The sequence below is a fragment of the Aythya fuligula genome, chromosome 1, assembly GCF_009819795.1.
Source record: "Aythya fuligula isolate bAytFul2 chromosome 1, bAytFul2.pri, whole genome shotgun sequence".
In the NCBI taxonomy this organism is placed as follows: domain Eukaryota; kingdom Metazoa; phylum Chordata; class Aves; order Anseriformes; family Anatidae; genus Aythya; species Aythya fuligula.
In genome coordinates, this window is record NC_045559.1 from 2078753 (window position 1) to 2098880 (window position 20128).

A 20128-nucleotide genomic window follows, 5' to 3' on the forward strand; every position below is an offset into this window, starting at 1 on the left:
GCTGCAGACTGACAACACAATAAGCATCTCCACCATACTCTAAGAGATGGATCTTCTTCTACTAAGGAAAAATACAGAAAACACCCTGGACCTGTGTTTGCCCCTCCGACACCCACCACCCCTTGCTCAAGGCATCCAGAATTAATGCATCTTTGCTGTGTCCTACAACGGGAGGGGCTGACAAGGCGCAAACACTGGACTGATGTTTTCCTGTTGCTGTCCCCCAGACAAACTGGCTTCTGCAAAGAGGGCAGAAACTTTGAGGATGGAAAAGATACAGAGATTCAGTGCTGGCTCTGTCAGCTGAGAGTCACTGGGTGCTGTAGTATGAATGTGTCTGTGCTGGCTCAACCTACGTCAGCTCGATCTGGACCTCACAGGGGCATTTATCAGGCTGCACACTTCTGGATGACACACATGATGGTAACAGGGTGGTCATGGGGCACACAGATCATCAGAGCTCACTGCCATTCAGGTGGTGATTTTGGGAAGGGTTGTACAATACAGACCCTGAAGGTTTCTGAAGGGTTACGTGGATTAACCAGTCTCGTTTTAAATCAACTGAAAGGCATGTTTTGTCAATAAATAGAAATAAAAGCAACAACACACTGAGTGTATGTGTTTGGAAAAGGAAAAGAGTGAAAATGGCATCGAGATCTGAGCCAACACTGATCTATCGTGAAACCGAGATGACTTCTTTTCCCACCAGCACGGAGCAACCTATCACTCCTTTCACCTGCCACCAAGAATACAACCTCTGCTCAGTAAGTACACAGGATTTGTGAAAATGAATTTGTCACATGCACTTAAATATGAATTTTCCTTATCTTTAAATTTCATGTTCAATCTGCCACAGACAGAGAAGAATGAATTCTGTTTCCAGCCACAGAAGACCTCGGCATCAAAATATCAATTTGGCCTTCTGCTGCTATTAGGAGCTCAGTGTTTTTCCATTTATGAAAAAAGGGCTCTGCTCAACACCCTGGAAAAAAAAAAACACATTCCACCAGAATCTCTGACATCTGAGCTGGAAAAACTGAATTTGATGATATTTGGCCATTTCTCCGCCAAGGCAGGACAACTGTTCCACTGAATATATTAGTCAGTGCTTTGTCCTTTCCAGATTTAAATGACTGAAGTAATAGACTCCTTCCCTTGGGAGTCTATTTCACAGATGAACAAATCTAACTCTTGGACAAAAAAAAAAAATAAAAATCCCAATACTGTGCTCATGTTTTACTTTACTCAGTTTCGTCCCATTACTCCCTGTTATTTTCCCTTATAGCAGCCTCAGTACTCAGCCTCCATAGTCAATTATTTACAGTGGTATCGTAGCCCTTCAGATGTCTACGCATGAAAGTCATCTTTGGGAGTCTTCTGATGGAGTCAGAGGGCAGAGCTACCTCTCTGTTTTATGATCTTTAGCATCTGCTGTCCTCAAAAACCCTACTGCTTTCTGGAGTGGGTGTCAGGGGAGGAGAGACAGGCATCCGTTTGGCTGCTATAGCGAGTTCCAGTCTGAGCTGGGTGCCCTTGCTTTTCTAGGGCAGTATTTTCCAAGAGCCTATCTCACACGATTCCTCACCTTTTGGTGATATTTTACTCATGGGACCATGAGCCACTGGAGACCTTGGCAGAGCTCTCCATTTAAATCAAACGGGTGCTTCTACTTTACCAGTGCTGGGACACTGCCACTTCCACGCGGGTCCCTCTGAATTATTTCCCCATTCTTTCCCACAGTTGCGACACCTCCTAATATTTATTGACAGGTTGGTTTTACTCCAACCACCCCCTCATTAAGAAGGATGGTAAACAAGGTGGAACAGACCCTGATCTCCGTTAGAAGCCCAGCTTTCACCATCAATTACAGACACCTTTTCCCCCCACCTTTTCTTTCTAACATCTCAGCCAGTTTTCTGCCTCCGTAACTTCTTATCAATGTCAACCTAATTCGGGTCCTCGAGTCAATTATCACAAGGTAGGATGACATGTTTTAGTACAGCTCAGAGTACTTCCTTCCAAACAGCCCCTTTCTCCCAAAATCCTACACAATTACTCCTGCTGCCGTAATAGGGTTACTTGCTGCCACCAGCGCCATAATCAGCTAATTAATTCACAGCTCAACGGGCCAAGGAAGATGCCATCTGTTTGTACCCAGCTTTCGGGAGTGGGGAGGGAATAGGTGAACAATTTCACGGGTGATGGCACATGTGCAAGAGGCTTTGCCCCTCCACGGCTCAGTGGGTTTTATCCAGAAAACATCTGCTGGTGGGAATGGTCCCAGGTTGGCACCGCTGACCCTTAAGCTGGGGGCTGAGTGATGGGGAACGTCTCCAGACACAGCTGGGGATCAAGGCTTTTCATTAGGAAAACATCTGTGGGCCACAGGAGCTAATTGCACTCTGTTCACTCCATTGCCCTGTGCCAATGGTATTTGGGAATGATTTTTTCTCTTCCCAGGCCCGGGGGATTTTTCCATGCTGAGCTCTGCTCGCATCGCTAAGAGTTTAAAAGAAGCATGCTCAGCATGTGCCGGGTACCTGGTGGCCTGAGGGAGACAGACCCCTGCCTGGAAAAGCTTCTAGAAACAAAAAGACACTTAGAAATCAAAAAGTTAACGTAAGAAGAAGAAGATGCCAGTAAGAAGTATTAAACTGTGTGGAAAGAGTGCGTCTTTGGAACTTGAGAAATCCCGTTGTGACTGCAGACCCTGGATGAATCCATCTGCTCCTCATTTCCTTATCTATTAAAATTTAGTTTTATTTTGGCTGGCTGGCTGGAAAGTAGGAACATTTTTTTTTTTCCATGTTTGAAGAGATTTATCCTGTTTTACCCCACCTTGTTTCACAAACTCAGCTGAGACAGTTCAACCAGGAGGCTGGTCACCATAAGCTGTCTTCATAGCTGGTAGGGGCTGCTGCTCACCTCCAGACAGCTGAGCCATGTTTTAATTAACGTGATTCACTCTTTGGAGGTGTGCATCTCATTTTGTGGACTGGAGAGTCATTTTGGGGACCTAATTCAGACTCTTCAAACAGGTTGAAAAAAGCATGAGAAAATACTTGTTCAGTTGACATGGGAAAGAAAGATTGATAAAAAGCAGGTGGATACACAGGACAGAGCCTAAGGTTGGACAACAAAATAACTTCAACATGAACTTAATTAGAAATGGGATAAATTGTTGGAGAAGGACACAGAAAGAGATTCATTTTAGATCTCAAAACAGCAAAGCTTTTCTGAGAAGGGTGCTGGCAAGAGGCTAAAAAGAAAGGCTAATCTTAGAGATAGCTACCTTGAATTGGTCAGATTTTATCCTATCCTTACAGTTCCTTGTGTGGCCTTTGAGTACCTCCCAAAGCCCAGTAAAAATGGTTTAACTACTCATTTAACTCCTGAGTAGAACTTTTCTCAAAGAAATCTGTTGAAGAAGCAGCTAGATGTGGGATGGACAGACTTGGGATGACGCTGCTAACACAGCAGGAGGTTTTGTGGCTCTATCTCCCTTTCTTGCTTTCAATTTTTATCCCTGATTTCCCACTCCCCACCATAAAGTCGCCAGAAAGCATAACTCACATTTGTAAACAGTTTGTGTTGAACTTCTTACACACACGTGATTTGCTGAAGACATCTCACCTAGCTCAGACGAAATACGCTTCCGAAATTTGTCATCGATGAAAGCAAGAAAACCTACAGTTGCTACTTATATAAATGCCCAATCCATTCACATCCAGCCCTGCTAGTTTTTGTGTTTGCTAGAAAACCAGAGCCAAGTGGAAATCAAACAAGAAAAATCTCAGCTCTGCACGCCTTAGCGCTGACGTCCTGACGGAGCTATCTGTGCTGTGAAGGACTCCGAGTGCAGCCGCCCTGCTTTGAGGAGCCTGTATCTGAATACATTTAATCCACGCTTGTTCCTATTCCCCTTCAGGCAGCTTGCACATGGAGAAGGAACGAATGCCACGTGCAAATCTTGCATAAACCATCTCCCTGGCTCCCCAAATTCTTGACATCTCGAGAGCAGACACACACTCCTTGCTCCAACAGCTTCGCCTGATCGTATCAGCATTCAGCTCTAAGGAGCGCGTCCCGATTTTAGGCGGCTGTAAACGGCCATTCCTCCACTAACTTTATTTATCAGCGTGAGGACACTCGAGATTTATCCATCCGAAGGAAAGCTGTGGTCTGTGCCGAGCCGTACCGACGCGAGGTCCCTGCAGAGGGCATGCTGACCCCGCGCATCGAACCGCTCGCCCAGGAGAGCGGGGTGGCTGCTGTACTCCTCCGAAATCATTTGAAATGTATATGGATTTCTATTTCAGTCAGTCATTTGCTAGCAGCAAAACTAGAACATTTCCTGTTTTTCCTCCTGCTGTAATCAGGATATTGCCAAATTAGGGCTGTCCTAATTACGCCTCAGCAGGTGCCAAAGCCAGGAATGGTATCAGGAAAGGAAGGAAGGAAGGACCTGTAAATTCAAGCCAGAGAAATTATATCCATTGTCTGGCTGCAGTCAGTGAAGTTTCACATAAAACACGAGCCTTTTGGACAATGGCACACACACAGCTACCGATTTCCACGAGCGCTCGGACGCCGTTTAGCCCACATATGTGCTCACTGCTATTGTTGCTGTTATTAATAATAATAATGAGCCCGTACGCAGCCGCTCGCCAGATGAAGCTCCTTCTGAATGAAATCAGGCAATAGGAAATAATTTCTTAATGCTTTTGGTCAGAAAACACAAGGGGCTTTTTCAGCTTCCCCTGCTATCGCCAGCCTCAATTAGCTATTAAAGGAGATTATGTATAGCAGCTATTATAGCCCGCATTGCCACGGCATCTTTAGTGTCTTTCAATGCAAGTATTTATCCCCGCGGTGCGGGGCACGTCGCTGGCCCCCCTCTCCAGGGAGGGCCATTTTACAGATGGGCAGCTGAGATGTACAGAGAATAAGTTATTTAGCAATGGTTACCAAGGCAATCTGCGATAAAGTGCCCAAAGGACTCAAAGCCCGTGTCTGGAGGCTGAGTTTAGCTTCCACACCATGATTTGGGTGAGAGCTATGCCCCCAAAATGTTGATGAACAGCCCAGGACAGAGCATTTGATGGCCCCTCGAAAGAGTAAGTTTTTGGGAAGGTTTGGGTAAAGTGCCACAAAATCCGGTGTGTGTGTATTAAAATGGTGTCCTGGGGTTATGAATTCCAACACTGTCATGAGATCTGAATACCACAATCTTGATATAATTAATTAAAATAAAATTGTGAATTTCCCGGGAGCAAAGAATGGAATGGATGAAATGGAAGGACCTGACTTGCTTTACAAGCAAGCAGTAGATATATATAAGTGGTTAAGTCAAATATGATGCCTTATACTCCATCTCCAACCTGAGGCCACCTTTTGCCTGATGAAGAGAAAAGCAGTGTGGTTTCTAAGCACTCTTCCACTCTCATCCACGTTTAAAAAGCCTAAACCACAGCGTGGTGTGCGAAAAGTCCCTGGGAAACCAAGACTCTTCCTACGGCAACGATCACGATTTCAGATTTTCCCCCCACCTATAAAAACCTATTCCTGAGTGTCCCAGCAGAGATATTTCCAGAAGTAGATCCTTTGTATTCATGCCAAGCAGCAAAACCACGAGGGCAGTACCTCCAATCCTGCCCATACCTGTAGGCGAGGGTGCAGGTGTCCTTGTACTCCTGGAGCTTCACGCACACCATGTTGAGGAACTGATCCGAATAGGCGCTCAGGTCATGCATCAGGTTCATCAGGTCTTGGACAGTCTTCTCCACGATCACCGTGCTCTGGAAGAGAAAGGCAAGCACGAGCGTGAATAGAGGTTAAACGGATATCTTAATTTCAGCTGCCTCGTGTTGTGCTAATTAGTGTCACAGATGCAACTGTACAGCTGATTCTCCCTGACGCCGAGCAGATGCTGGAACAGCCCGTGTCACCAAGTGATGGAAAGCAGAACGGAAGAGGAAAAAGCAGAAACCAAGGGAGAGGGATGGCTTAGAGCTCTGAATATCGGGTCTGGGAGAGATTGGCTTTTTGAGCCAGTGGCGCAGGACCGGTGCAGTTCTCTGGGTCTTTTGTTCACCAGGTGAAGCCTCAAAATTCAGACGTGTGATTTTTAGAGGAACCAGGTACCTGCAGACTTGCTGGGCTCTGCTTGGGCTTTCCAACACTGAGCCTTTCAGCCTGACCAGTAATTCTGGACTCCCGGATCACAGACCATCCTAACAACCAGGGGGTTACACCCACGGCTCACATTTGCACGAACTGTACGTGCTGGGGACAAGCTTGCTGCTGAGGCTGAGGGTTAAGTAGCACCTTGGCATCCTTTTGTTATGACAAGCGGTGTTATTATGATCACAGGAACAACAGGGCAAAGCTGCAAACCAAAAATGCTCCTCCCCAGCCTATGGATGAGGCACTTTTGACAGCCTGCAGAAGAAGGAGTGCATCTGATAGCATCCCAGATTTACAGCACCCTGTATGAATTTGGGGATTTCTGAGGCACCCCGAGGTGACCTGCCTGCTGTATTTGATTTTGTTTCTCTAAACAACCAAGAAGGAAGGTTATCAAAGTCCCAGAACGACACCTATTGTATTAATATCAGGCTCAGCAGAACGGAGGGCTGCTCCTGAGCTACGCACAAAGGCAAAGAAGGAGACTGAAGCATCTGGGAGCCGTGCTTCATTTGAGAAACTCTGGACTCCAGCTATACGGGGAGTACTCCAGGGACTTCCAGAGAGCTGCATCAAGGCTGATTTTAGCTTTTTCTCTGTATTAATCAGGCTGTGAAGAGGAGTTAGTGACTCAGTTGTTTGCAGAGCAAAATCTCATCAAAACCGAAATCACAGTCTCTGCAATATCCCCACAAGCCCAACTTCCTTCTCTGTATTGATTTCCAGATTAAAGCGCGGCAGCATCGCCCTGCTCCATAATCCTGCTCCTCCAGAGTTCCCCGTGAGTGACAGGAATTGATTCTGCTCTGCTACCTGGCCTTGATTTGGTAAAAAAAAAAAAAAACATCTGCAGACCTCATCCTCAGTCAGAGCACGGATTATTCCTTAGCATGAGGGCAGCGGGGGGGGTTAAATGAAGGCTTAGTCACCAACCGTGCCGTGCCTGAGACGTCCTTGGCTCTCCACTGCACTTGGAGGAGGGAACTCCTCTTCGGTCACCCTCATATTGCATTAACTTGCTCCTAAGCAAACCATTGACCTTTCATATCACAACTAGCAACACTTTGGGATTGTTTTGTCCAAGCAAAAATGTATTTTGGCACAGCCACCTCTCAGATGTTTGTGTCTATGCTGCTTCTCCTGTTACTATGATTAGCTGTGCTTTAAAACAAATTCAATCCCACCCTGGACTTGATGCCCATGGGTCAGGCCAACCAACCCTAAACGATTTGCAACCTGGGGTCATCACGAGCAAATGAACTGGACAAGAACCCAGTCCAAGAGAGACCTGGGCGTACTAGAAAGAGCCCACTAAGATGCTGAAGGGCCTGGAGGACTTCTGCCATGAGGAAGGGCTGAGAGAGCTGGAGAAGAGGAGGTTCTGGGGGGGTCTTATCCATGTTCATAAATACCTGAAGGGAGGTCCACAGGGCAGATGGACCCAGAGGTGCCTCCACCCCCACTGGTTGGCCACCAGCGTGCTGGGACACTGAGCTGACCCCAGTGAGGGTAAGAGAAGCCTTTTAAGAATTCACCCAAATCTCACTAAAATGAGACATTGATCCGGCTCCTTTCCGTTGAGAGGAAACCCTAAACCATGTAGGTTGGGTTGGGAAGTGAGGTGAGAAAATTACGTGTTAATTTGGGGAAATTAGACCAATCTGATCCACTAGGGCATAATTACGCCTTCAGTGCAAGGGGGTTCTGTAAAAGGAACTCACTTTGCACCAAAATAGCTTTAAATGTGCTCCCACAGCCACGTTTGTCTCTCAGCAGAGGACAAGGTGGCTCTGACCTGCTTAGAAAAGTCACAAGAAATCTCTGACTGCACACGTGGGAAATAAAGAATTTGCCTTGTCGGTCCAAATCCAACCGTCTCCTTCTGGGGCTGATCTTGACCCTTTACAGTGGGGCAGTTACGTAGGGAAATTGCACAGGGAAGAAGAAAACCCCAAAGTTCATAACTTGTGTAGCAACCTGGAAACCAAAAGCAACGATTTGCCTCTTTGTGTGGATAATCATTTTGTTTTCCACTGGTATTTTACTGGTGAGAGACGGGTGGGCTTTTCGGAGACCCGTGCCATTACCTGATCTCTCTTAGGGGAAGGATCCATCCTTCCTCGTGTCCTCCCATCGCAGTGAACTTCATGCCTGAGACACGCAACCACATGAAGAGGAATCAAAGCTGCTCTCAACCTGCCCCATTTCTATTTCATTTCATAACTCGATATGCGAGAAAACAACTTAAAAACCCAAAGACCATACGTTAAAAGGGAGGCTACTGCTGGTTTCCACAGAGCTTCTCCCACTTACTTTCTCCTCTCTACAACAACATTAAAATCAGAGCTAAGCTCCTGTCAATATCTTGATTTTAGAAGAAGGTCTTTTGATTTAATGAGAATACTAAGCTACTTGCATGTCTTAAAAAAAAAAAAAAAGGACAATTACCATATGAAAGAAGGCTGTACTAGATACATATAGGCTATTTTTTCTCTAACATTTTAACCTTTTCCAAAGCAATCCTGACACATCTGCATGTGTCCCTGGGGATGCTGTGTATTAGGATGCATTAGGCCATGTTAATACAGCTGGACTCGTTAGCTGGGCCGGCGCAGGATCTTCTAAAAGTCCGCGCGAGGAAATGAAAGGCAGCGCATGTATTATCAGAGAGTTACAATCCAGTTGCCGCTAACCCATCTGGATTCATTAACGGCAAATGGATATGATCAAAGCATAATTTTATGGCAAGACACTTCAATGAACCCTTTCAAAAAAACCCACACTAACAAGGCAACGCGTCCGCCGAACAATATTCATCGCCTCGCACCTGAAAACACGGCGTGGTGCTGAATCCTAACATCACGCCGAGGCTGTGATTCATTACTCCTCCAGCACATCGGGGTGAAGGTTTCAAAGGGGTCTTCTTACAGCTACTAAAAATAAAGAGAAATTCCTTCCGACGACCTCCTGTCCATTAGCTACTGTCAATGTAATATGATAAAACAGCATAGCACCGGTCGTTATTAACACCGTGGGTTTTATCTTTAATGTATTTTGCAAACATTTATCACTGCTCCTTGATACAGCCCTTACTCTCAGTTGTGCCGAAGCCTCAGATAACGCAAAGGAGCTCCAGGGCACGTATAATTTACGCTCTGACCGTACTGCTTTCCCCAGCCTCAAATGATGGAGAAGAATAAGCAGCCCCAGAGGTATTATCCCTGCGTTTGACAGATGGGGCAGAAAAAAATACAGAAAAAAAAAACAAACAACAACAGGTCGTGGGATTTCCTTTTCACAGCCCCCTTCTCTTGAAAATCAAATTTGCTTCATTCCCCAAGCCCTGTTTCCTCACTGCTGAAACTCTCCCTCACCTTTATAACTTGTGCAACCCCACCTATGTTTTAAAAATGACCAAATTTCTCTACAGAAAGAGGGCACCCGATGGCACGACACGACTGGGGTCTCCAAGGGTCCCTGTGGCGGCTGCAGAGGGTCACGGCACAACAGAACAGGGATTAGCGAGTCCCCAAGACGCAGAAAAAGTTCAAAGCAACAGGCCAAGCCTACACAAAAATTAAATTTTCAACCTATCATTTTGTTTTCTCTGACTTTTTGGCAATGAGCGCTCGATTAGAGGAACAATCTTCACCCCAAGTATTTTTTTTCTGCAGAAATTGCAGATTCTCGCTTGCACGTTCACTTGCAAACTCTTCAACTTCTTGGGGGATGAAAGGTGAAGATGGGAATCTCCCCGGGCAGGGACGTCTTCAGCATGTGATGGGCTCTTGAAAACGCAGCAGATGGAGGAAGAGACCTTGGCACTGTAAAGGTTGTTGGTGATGAGTATATTATTGCCCATCACTTAAATCTCCTTGAGATGTCTTGGCAGAGGAAGGCACCAGATGAGTGCAGGATGTGGCTGCCTGGAAGGAAAAAATAAATAGAGCCTCATCTAATTTTTAGGCTGGAATATAGCTGACACCCCACAATTTAAGAAGTGCTATACGGAGCACAGCTGTAATTAAAGGCAGAACAGGAGAGACAAAAGCTTTGCGAACCTCTTCAACCTCAGCGCTGACCCCAGCTCTGGGTTTGGGACCCCTTCCAAAACATACTGGTAGCTAAATCTCACACTGATGCCTTGACACGTGACGTTTATTTGTATATTTTCTTGCCTTTTTTTAAAATCACAGCTTCTCAGCTGCCCCCAAAATCATTCAGTTCGTTTTTCCACAACATTATTCATCCTTTGCTGGTACTGAGATGTGCTCAGCAGGGGGCTCCAATGACCCACGCTGGGGGCACTATTCCTCGGGGAAGAGCTGCAAATATAGAAATCTACACGTCGGGGGAGGAAACCCATGCTTGTCCCAGCAGGAAAACATCCTCCATACGGATCTGTTCTTCTCGAAGCAACCTCACCTGTCTCGGGTGCCGTATGCTGTGCAATCAGCCAGGAGGGTCACGGAGGCTCCGGTTCTTCCTATGGCCCCAGGAGGTGGGGAGCAGAGCAGGGGCTGCACTCTGAAGTGGGGTGGTTGGGATTGAGGTCTCCTTGGGGTGAGAAGGAGACACCCTGGGGTGTTTTCTTTCCTGCCTGGAAGGCTGGCGTTGCTTTTTTGTTGGACCTGTGGGCGTTTGGCTGCTTGTTTGCCCCAGCTCAGGAGCCTCGGTGCCATCACCACTGCGTGGTGTGTGTCAGAGGAAACCACACGCAGGGAAATTCCCCCTCTTTAACCGAGGCCATGAAGAAACAGCATCCAGCAAGGGCGTATTTCAGCTTCTTTTCTCATAACTTCGCTCTTCTCGTTTCCCAAGGCAAGCACTGGCAGCAGGGCAGGCTCAGGCCAAGAGCTCCCACCAGTCCCACCTGGGATTTCTTGATTTCTTCCACTGACTTTCTGCTCAGCAGCTGCATCTGATCTGCTGCCAGGCCGGAATGGGGCTCCTTCCAGTACATCCCTGTCTCTTTTATACTGGGAGGCCCAGTATCACACCAGCATAATGCCATCAGGTGCAATAAAGTGTCTCCAGCACATAACGGGGGTTGTGGAGAGAGAGAGCTAAGCTCGATGGGCTCTTACATTTTGGCTTGGTATACAGGATTCTGCATCAAGATGCACAGTTCCCCAAATACCTGAAATCCAGGGTCTAGGATCTAGGCTTAATTTTATGACATCTATTAGCATCATTATTTTATTTTATTTTATTTTATTTTATTTTATTTTATTTTATTTTATTTTATTTTATTTTATTTTATTTTATTTTATTTTAAGTTCATTTTATTATTTTATTTTATTTCATATTATTTTATTCCATATTATTTTATTTCATATTATTTATTTTGATCTAATTGTGCCGTGCCCCAACCTGCGGGGCCACCTCCCGCGGGCTGTGACCTGTGATGCTCGGCAGCGTCAGGCTGCCAGATGCAATTTGGTTCCTCTGTTGTCAATTAATAACGCTTTGTCACCCTGCGGGCGGGTGAAAGGGAGCTCTGTGGTGACCCCCCAGCAGGGGCTTCGCTGTACTGGTGTGGACTGGGAAGGGGGAGAGCCCCAGGAACTGGGCGAGATGCAGAAATACCTGGAGGGGCTCTCGGGAGCTGGGAAATATCAAGTGCTGCCAGCACTCTGAACGGCGATGGGAGATGGAGATAAAATGGATTCATTCCCTTTGCCCAAATTCTGGCAGTTTAACAGATATCCCAAAAGGCCAACGACCACGACTGGGGATGCTACGTGTCGGTGGGGCAGACTTGGAGATGGAAATCATTGTAAAATGACACACAGGAGCTGGGGACCCAGTTTCCCCTGAGTACTGCCGTAAGATGCCTGCTTAAACCTACCTGATATCTGAAAAATACCTGAGAGAATCTGGAAATTGTCTTGGTTATTTGGAAATCTGGGACAATCTGGCCGGGGAAACTGCCCCAGCTCTGCCCCTGCTGCGTGGCACCAACCTGCACCCCTACATCCATGGAGCTACTCTTACTAAAACAGGAAAAAAAAAGCAACACCAAACCCTGAACCAACCTTTTTTTTTCTTTTTTTAGCTAAAAGAGGGAAGATGATAGTCTAAATTGCCCGTTTTACTGATTAGTGGTTATTTCACACTGAGTGATAAGGGGGCTTTGCAATTTGTTTTCTGCTGCGGTACACGCCGGGTTTACAAAGGGCTGGGGTTTTTAGTATGTATCAATTCAAATACATGTTTAAATGCAAAACTCTTTTTACGGTCTCCAAATCTGATAGCCTGCTTTTCTCATCCAGCATTTCTATTTTATTTTTTTTCAGCAAAATTCATTATTCCAGTATCAGTTCTGCAGAATCCTGCCCGTTACTATGGTTATACCACATCCTTCTGCAACTTTGCTTCCCAAATGCTCCTAACTCGGAGGGAGATATTTTTTTTTTTTTAAACTACATCTCTGCCTGTTTCTCTGCAGGTGATATTTTTCATTTTACGGGCTTTATTCGGAGAAGTCCTGAGTGCCTCCGCAGCACAGATGCTAACAGGAGCCCATAATACTCCGTGTTTCCCTCTTAGCATGAAAAGTGGTGCAGCAGCAGCCACGTGAGTGCACCAACAAGGTCTTGGGTATCTCTTATTTACCTGGAACTGTGTGATGCAGAAAACATTTGCTCCAGTGAACTAGAATATTGATGAAGAGCAAAACATACATTTTTTTTAAAAAAAAAAAAAAACAGAAAACACGTACCGTAAAATCTGCTTATTACTGTGCTACCTTTGCCCATGCAGAAGAATTGTTTTCTTCCTCTAACCGCTATATTCATTATTTAGGATTTCACAGAGCACGGGATTTAAACACACGAGTCCCTATTCTACACCACGTTAACACGAGCTGCAGCCAGCCCTGCTGAAGCCCGGTAAATACCCAATGAATCACAGCTATTTAAAGCACCAGAAGAGGAGTTTGCCAGGAGTATTTTCAAACTATGCTCTGCAACAATTTAAAAAAAAGGGTACGTGATAATCATAGATCCTGTAACTTGAACAAAAGCCCCCAGTCTTTTCTTTTGCACGTGTCATTTCTGTAGTACGTGAGGCCAAAGCTGGAGAAGGCTGAGGAGGAGCCACTGGGACTGTAGGAATTTCTGGATGAGAGTTTTTCTACTGCTCTTTGTCCAAATTTGAGACAGATTTCTGCTCCAGGTCGCACTTCGGAGCAAGGAGAAGCTGTGTTTGTAAGATTTCCCTGATTCTGGATTAAACCAAGTCCCTTAAACCAAGTCTTACAGCAACTCAGCTCAGGATCAGCCACCACCTGCTTTTTCACATCCTGTAGGACGAAGACTTCCCATCCGGGCTGCAGTTCAACTCTTCCCAATCCTCAGTGACCGCTGCATGCTGACATTCACACAGGAGACCACAGCTCATTTTCCCCCCCAGAAAACAATTTTGCTGCCACCCAGACAGAAAGATGTGAGCAGGTAACTCCCTAGGAAAAGCTTTTTATCGCTATGCACAAAAAGAGGAGAAAACACCTTTTTTCACCTCCCAAATGCCTACGACATTAGGAGATTTTTTTCAAGCTCCTTATTTATTTTATTTAAGTCTTTTAGACCAGCACAAAAAGCCGTAACAAGATCCAGCAGATAGCAGCTGAAGTGCGCTCCACATTTTTTAACAGCGCAGGTAATTAAGCACTCGAACAGCTTGCGATTGCCTCTGCTGGATTCTCCACCTCTGCGAGGCTCTAAATCAAGCACAGGTGCTTTTCTACACGGTAAGCTACTTGCAAAGAGGAGTTATGGACTCGATGCAGAAATTACGGGGTGAGCTTCTAGGGCTGATTATGCTGGAAATCGGATGCATTTATTCCGATTCGGAGCTCAAATAAATCCCATAGGAAAAGATGCCCAAGGTATGCTTATGAATGAACAAGCTCCCCTATTAAAAATCTCCCAAATTCCCCATGAAACAGAAAGTTTTGGCACGTCAGCTCTTAGCCAATGCCCAGGAGGTGGGCAGCATGGCACTGAAGATGGAGCAGCTCCATCAGAAGCCACCGAGCTCCCCCCGCCGGGGTGGCTGTCACCTCTGTGACAAATCTGAGTGATCCGAGCATCTGCTTGAGGAGACGTCTTGCAATAGTCCTCAGACACACGGGCATCCCCAGCAGCGAGCATCCTGCTGGCTCAGCACCGTCACGGGCAGGAAAGACAGAAGTTAAAGCTCCAAAATGGATTTTCTTCCATTTAGTCCCATTGCGCACCTGTGCGTGGCACGGGAGACGAGCAGAGAAGGAAAAACGAGGCTGCACACGGGAGTTTTGTGACAGTCTGATCTTCCAGCCTCTAGATTACCCTCCCATCAGAGCCCCCGGCACTTGAGACGTTGAAATCTGCACCGAACGATGCAGCAGCGACTGCATAATAAGGAATACTGCTGCCTTGGCAGGGAGATGGACTGGATAACTTAATAGGTCTTTTGTATCTCTCACTTCTCTGGTCCTGCTGAGTTCTGTCGCTATTATTAAAGACATTTTTTAAGGTATTTTAATTTACTTCTCTAAATGGATTTCCATTCATTCACTCCCACCAAGTGAATGTTGTCAGGGACATTAGCGGCTTGATAAAATAGCTGTAGCTTCACGCTGGTTTTAATGTGTTACACACACAAGAAAAGTCATTAGCTCTTACCCTTTAATATACCCTCTTTACTGCTGCATAACTGTTTATCACTCAAAAGTGCCAGGCACAGACCACGCTCTCCCTTTATTAATCAATAGACATTTGTGCAAGGCTGCAACGAAAAGGAATAACATTCAGCTATTTCGAGCTGAGATTGTACGGCAGGAGCTCAAAAGCCAGTCCCTGACATTTTCAGCCCCCCCCCCCCCGAATATTCCCAGAAGTGGCTCTTAGGATTTTACACAACTCTCCCAATTACAGGTAATCTCGTGGCAAGGTGGCGATTTATTTCCCATGCACTGAGTGGCAGGTTTCCTTCTCCTTTGTGATAGCCGCTCTAGAACATCATTAGCAGCCTGCAGCACGATACAAATTGAACACGGACCGGGAAATTAATGATGCTCAGAAGCTGGGCATCAATTCTGGAAGCAGAGTGAACCTCGTTTTTAAATAAACGTTTTCACACGGTTAGTCCAGTTTGGAGAAAAAGAGCCATCCGTATTATTTTTATGAATACTCTATGTGCTCTGAGGTCTCTTTCTTTCAATCTTGGAGCCCGAAGATTAAAAGTGCTCTTACCTGCGAAAACTTTCTGGCTGGAGAGGAGGGGAGTGAAGGGGAGATGTCCCTGCACAGTGGCCCAATGCAGAAACAGAAATTAGAAAAAAGGGGAATGGTGAAGCAGGACTGAGCCCCAAAAAGATGCTGTGGCCCCGGATTTATGCAGTGCACATGGACATCAATACAAAACCTACCTGTACAGAGCACAGCTGTAATTTAAATTAAATGAGAGCTGATGAAAATGCAAAGTGTGGGGGATGGCTAGAAAGAAAATGGTCAAAAAAAAATAGTAGCAGCTCTATGAGATGAGCTCTAACTGCTAGGGGAGCTTCTGGGACCAGACTGAGGCCATCTCACTGACCTTACAAGACCATCTGTCAGATTTCAGAGCAAGTGTCAAAAAGCCTCATTTGTAGGGCTAAGTGACATCACAGGGTGACAAGACCGATGTCACCAGCGGGTTTCTAGAAGGTAACACCCAGTGTAGGGTGGGTCCTGAAAGACACAGGTGAGTCAAACCTCAACCCCGGAGCACTTCATTTCATGTTCCTGTCTACAGTCGCTTACTCTTAATGATCCAGTTACAATTAATTAGATTAGGAACGCTGTATTTCTGAACATGTTCCCACTTTTTTTCTGATATATTCCTCTGGGGGACTCGGGAGAAGGCAGAAGTCCTACAGGAGGGTGCAGCTAGCTCCATACAACAGATTAAATTCCTAGCGAGACATCCAGAAGTATATTAAAATTGACAGTTAAAATTACTGCATTGTTTTCTGCGGTTTGACTTTGTAAGGCAGCAGAGATGAAAAAAAAAAAAAGCAGCTAAACCACAGGGATTGTACGCGCTTCCTTTTTTGCAGAGCTGTTATAAAAAGCAGTAGACCAACCCAGCTTGTCTAAGCATGCTCAACTTGTAAGAAAAAAACTCCCTTTTTTCCCCTAAACAATGGTTTAGAATTAATCTGTAGGTGACCGTCTTGTAAATGGTGGAATTAGAGATTAAAGAAGAGAAATCTCAACTATTCCAAAATGCTCCCAAAGGCCACCGATCAGCAATGAACCTGAGATGGATTTCTGCAACTTAGCGGCTCTATTTTTGCTAAAACCCCTATTTCGTGTATTTTAGTGGGAACTTGTCACCACGTGTACTGTGGCCCCGTGCTCGCAGGGTTGGGCATTGCCCGTGACAGCCAAAATTGAGGCACCTCAACAACTGCCAGCAGCTCCTGGCGAGCTGCCCCCAGGTTGGAGCTCTTGAATTCTGCAGAGTTGAGGTCAAACTTCACTAAAAAAAGGGGCAAAAAACCCTTTCAAAGGGTTATTTACACCCCAGCGCAATCAAAGAGTGCCACAGATGACCGGAGGACGACAATTTGGTTTCACAGCAAATTCGGATGTTTCTCATTTCGGTTCCCCCCATAGTATGGGTGAAATCGTGATCTTTTTCACTTTTCCTCTAGAACTGAGCAGTGCTGAAACGTTTATAGCCAAAACTGGCCTCTGCTTTTCTCGGTGGTTAGGAAACCAACAGGAAGGAGTAAAATGTTTCTCCTGTGCCATTTGGTCAGCAGAAGGACTCAAACTTCAATGTCTCAGTGTCCAAGGCTCTAACCACCAGGCTCTCCAGGACAAGAGAGATGAAAAAAAGAATCAAAATGTCCTTAGTTTTGTGAAACCTTAGTTTTATAAAACCTCGACATTCTTGCATAGCTTCGTAAGTTGGAAACTACAAAAGGATCAGTCATCTCCTCTCCTGCAAGAGGAAGCAGGAGCATTAATAGCTCTAAATGTTCATTTATTCCCTTTGTTAAGTTGCTGCATTTAGTCCTGGGGTTTGATTTGACCATTTCAGGGTGGCACAGGCTGCCCTGGCACAGCACCTCAGTCCAAGGGAAGCTGCAGCTTTAAGCCCTCTGCCCAAAAAGCCTGGACAGGAGAAAACCCGTGCGGCGCACTTGACGGCATCACTTGTGATTCATTCAATAAATTAAGCCCCGTGTTCTACACATCAAAGACTAAGGAGATCACAGAGCTGGCCCTGGACGTCTCCAACGGATTATCTTGAAATTTCTCATGCATGGAGACTGTGAGCAGCTCCAAGTACCCAACAGTTTGCATTAATGCTGCCTTCATCACAAGTGAGCGACCACTTCAAAATGCTGGAGAATCCACTCGGACAAACTCTTCTGCTCAGGAGATGGAAGAAGAGACACCACCAGCCCTCGAATCGTGCATAGAGAGGCAGAAATTGCAATGAGACTTGGGTGAAGGATTAAACCACTACTGGAACAGTTTTCTCCTGCACGAACACAGCTACTTGCCTTTTCTCAGACCCCACATGGTGATGGGTCCATGCAGGGTTGCATTTCTCAAGCAGGATGCTTTCAAGGATCGGTGTAAGGATGGAAACCCAGACTACCATTTTTTTCTGGAAAACTGCGAGGAATTTGGGAAATGCCATCACTTTGCTGAGCACTTCCCTTTTCTGATTGACCACCTTCAGTGGGAACAGTTGGCTGCACTGGGTTAAGACAGCACGAAGAAATGGGAGTGCTCGGATATTTGCAGGGAATCTCACAAGGACGGGGCAGAGCTACCACCACGGCAGCAAATTTCACCGTCCTGTTTGCGTGGTAGAGCAAATGAAAAGGAAAACCTTTGGTAGAGCTTCGCTCAACACCTTCCAAGAGAAAACAAGGTCTGGCTGGGGGCCAGGCTCTGCAGCAAGTATTGGTGTTAGGTATAGGTTGTTTGCCAGGCGTCACAAAGTCAAATTGTGATGGGGTGAGAAACGCTCACGTAGATAAAACCTGAATTACACATGTCAAGGGAACTCTTATTTCATCCACCTTCACCCTTCCACAGCCACAAAACCCAGGGTGACAAAACCTCAGCTATACTCTTAGGGTATTTTATCACGCTCTGCCCAGAGACCGGTAATAAATCCCAAACTCAACTCAAAGAAACAAAAGTGTTCAGTTGTGGTTCACAGTTTTCCACGCTATGTGATGAATATTTGTACTCCCTGCAGGGAACAAAATGAGTTAAATGAACTACCCAGCAGTTTGGTAGCTCTCTGCTCATAACTCAGGATTTCCATCACGGCAAAGAAACCACGAGCGCGGTGCAACCGCAACACCCTGCTTCCAAAATGCAGCATGAGGGCACTGAAAAAGTCATCACCTTCTCCCCCAAAATCCCATTCTCAAAGGAAATAAAAAAAAAAAAGATCCAATTGGGAAAGGAAAGACCCAGTGGGTCAGCTCATTATGAGAGATGTCTAATAACAGCCGAGATGCCATTGTTCAATTCCCAGCCGGCGCGGGCAGAGCAGTAATGAGCAGTCCTGCTCAGCAAATGGTCTGGATGATACTATAGATCTTCCCTTCCCATCTCCAACTTGTGCATCATTTCCTGACAGCCCCATCTCCCCTCCGAGCAGATGGCTCCCTACAGTACGTCTTTAAGAGACCTCCCAGGCAGTTATGGATGGCAGAGAATGAGCATTTTGTTTCATCGCTTGCTCATACGTTATTTTCCCCGCGCTAATGACAGTCAAGTTATTGTCCTGTGAATAAATCCATTTAGGCCTCGCGATGTTGGCTGCGAGTGAGAAGGCGAGGGAGCAGAGGAAGCCAAACTTGGCACCAGCAGAGCACAAGATACAGTCATCCACAAAACATTCATCTATTAACCAAACAGCGGCATTTCCAAGCCCAGCGGGGTCACGGCGGAGCCCTGCTGGGAAACAGAAATTAGCTCCGAACGGAGATAATTTGTCTCTCCAGTGTTGTCATATTTGCAAAGATCTCCCTGGCAGTGCCGTGCTGCTGCGAGGAGCCAGATCCCCGACGAGAGAAGCAGAGGAGATGTGAGCTTTATCGGGAAGCCAGGTGGCACTCGAGATCGCTCCTGCTGTCCTTCTGCCTCTGGGGGAGGCGTTTGGATCGTAGGGATTGCGGATGAGAAATTTGTCTGTGGCATCAAGACCTTGCTGCAATTCGTGGCAGAATATCTGCCTCGCTTTCACCTCGAAGGAGCGAATTGAAGCACCTCAGTTAATGCTCGTTTCTTTATTTTTGTTCCATTCCTGCGTAAGAGGAATGTTTTTCTCATGAAAGCCACGGCCTGGCCTGATGGGGAACATGGCATCAAGGGTGGTGGAGCACTGGGAGGGTTTTGGAATTGAGATGGGAGAGGAGGAGGCTTGTGGAAATCCATGGGAATCAGGGCAAGAGGCACTCAGATATGTGGGGAGTGCCACCAGGCAAAAATAGGAGAATTTGTGGAGGGAGAAGAGTCTTTCTGTTATCAAATGCTTAAAAGGGGAGATGCATTACTGCAACACGGAGTTATTCTGCGTTTACACGTCCTCCATCCAAGAAGCATGAAGCAGGCTGATGAAAGTGGCTTGATAATGCCTCTGAATGGAATTTCCTTAATTCGATTTTATAGGTGAGAAAACAGAGGCCCAGGAATGTTAAATGGTCTGCAGACCCCCTTGGAGGCAGCGAGAAAGCAGTAATTAATCCAGGTAACACCGCTTATTCAGTTCAGAACCATATTCAGTAGCCTTTTGGGCTAGAAATCAGATGTCAAAGCACTAAAATACTACGTTGAAGACAGACTTAGTACGTTAATGAGAAGTGTTTGCACGATGCTGTGCAGCCGATGGCAGGCACAGGACTTCCTGACCCACAAGGTCCCTCCCAGAGCTG

General features: G+C 46.1%; 1 protein-coding gene across 1 annotated transcript in view; it reads right to left on the bottom strand.

The window, feature by feature from the left end:
* Positions 1-20128, bottom strand: part of EXOC4 (exocyst complex component 4) — a 368415-nt gene that overhangs the window by 60018 nt on the left and 288269 nt on the right. The window contains exon 12 of the mRNA XM_032185122.1: positions 5662-5798. Within this exon, the coding sequence (XP_032041013.1) occupies positions 5662-5798 (137 nt within the window). The remainder of the gene's footprint in view (positions 1-5661; positions 5799-20128) is intronic.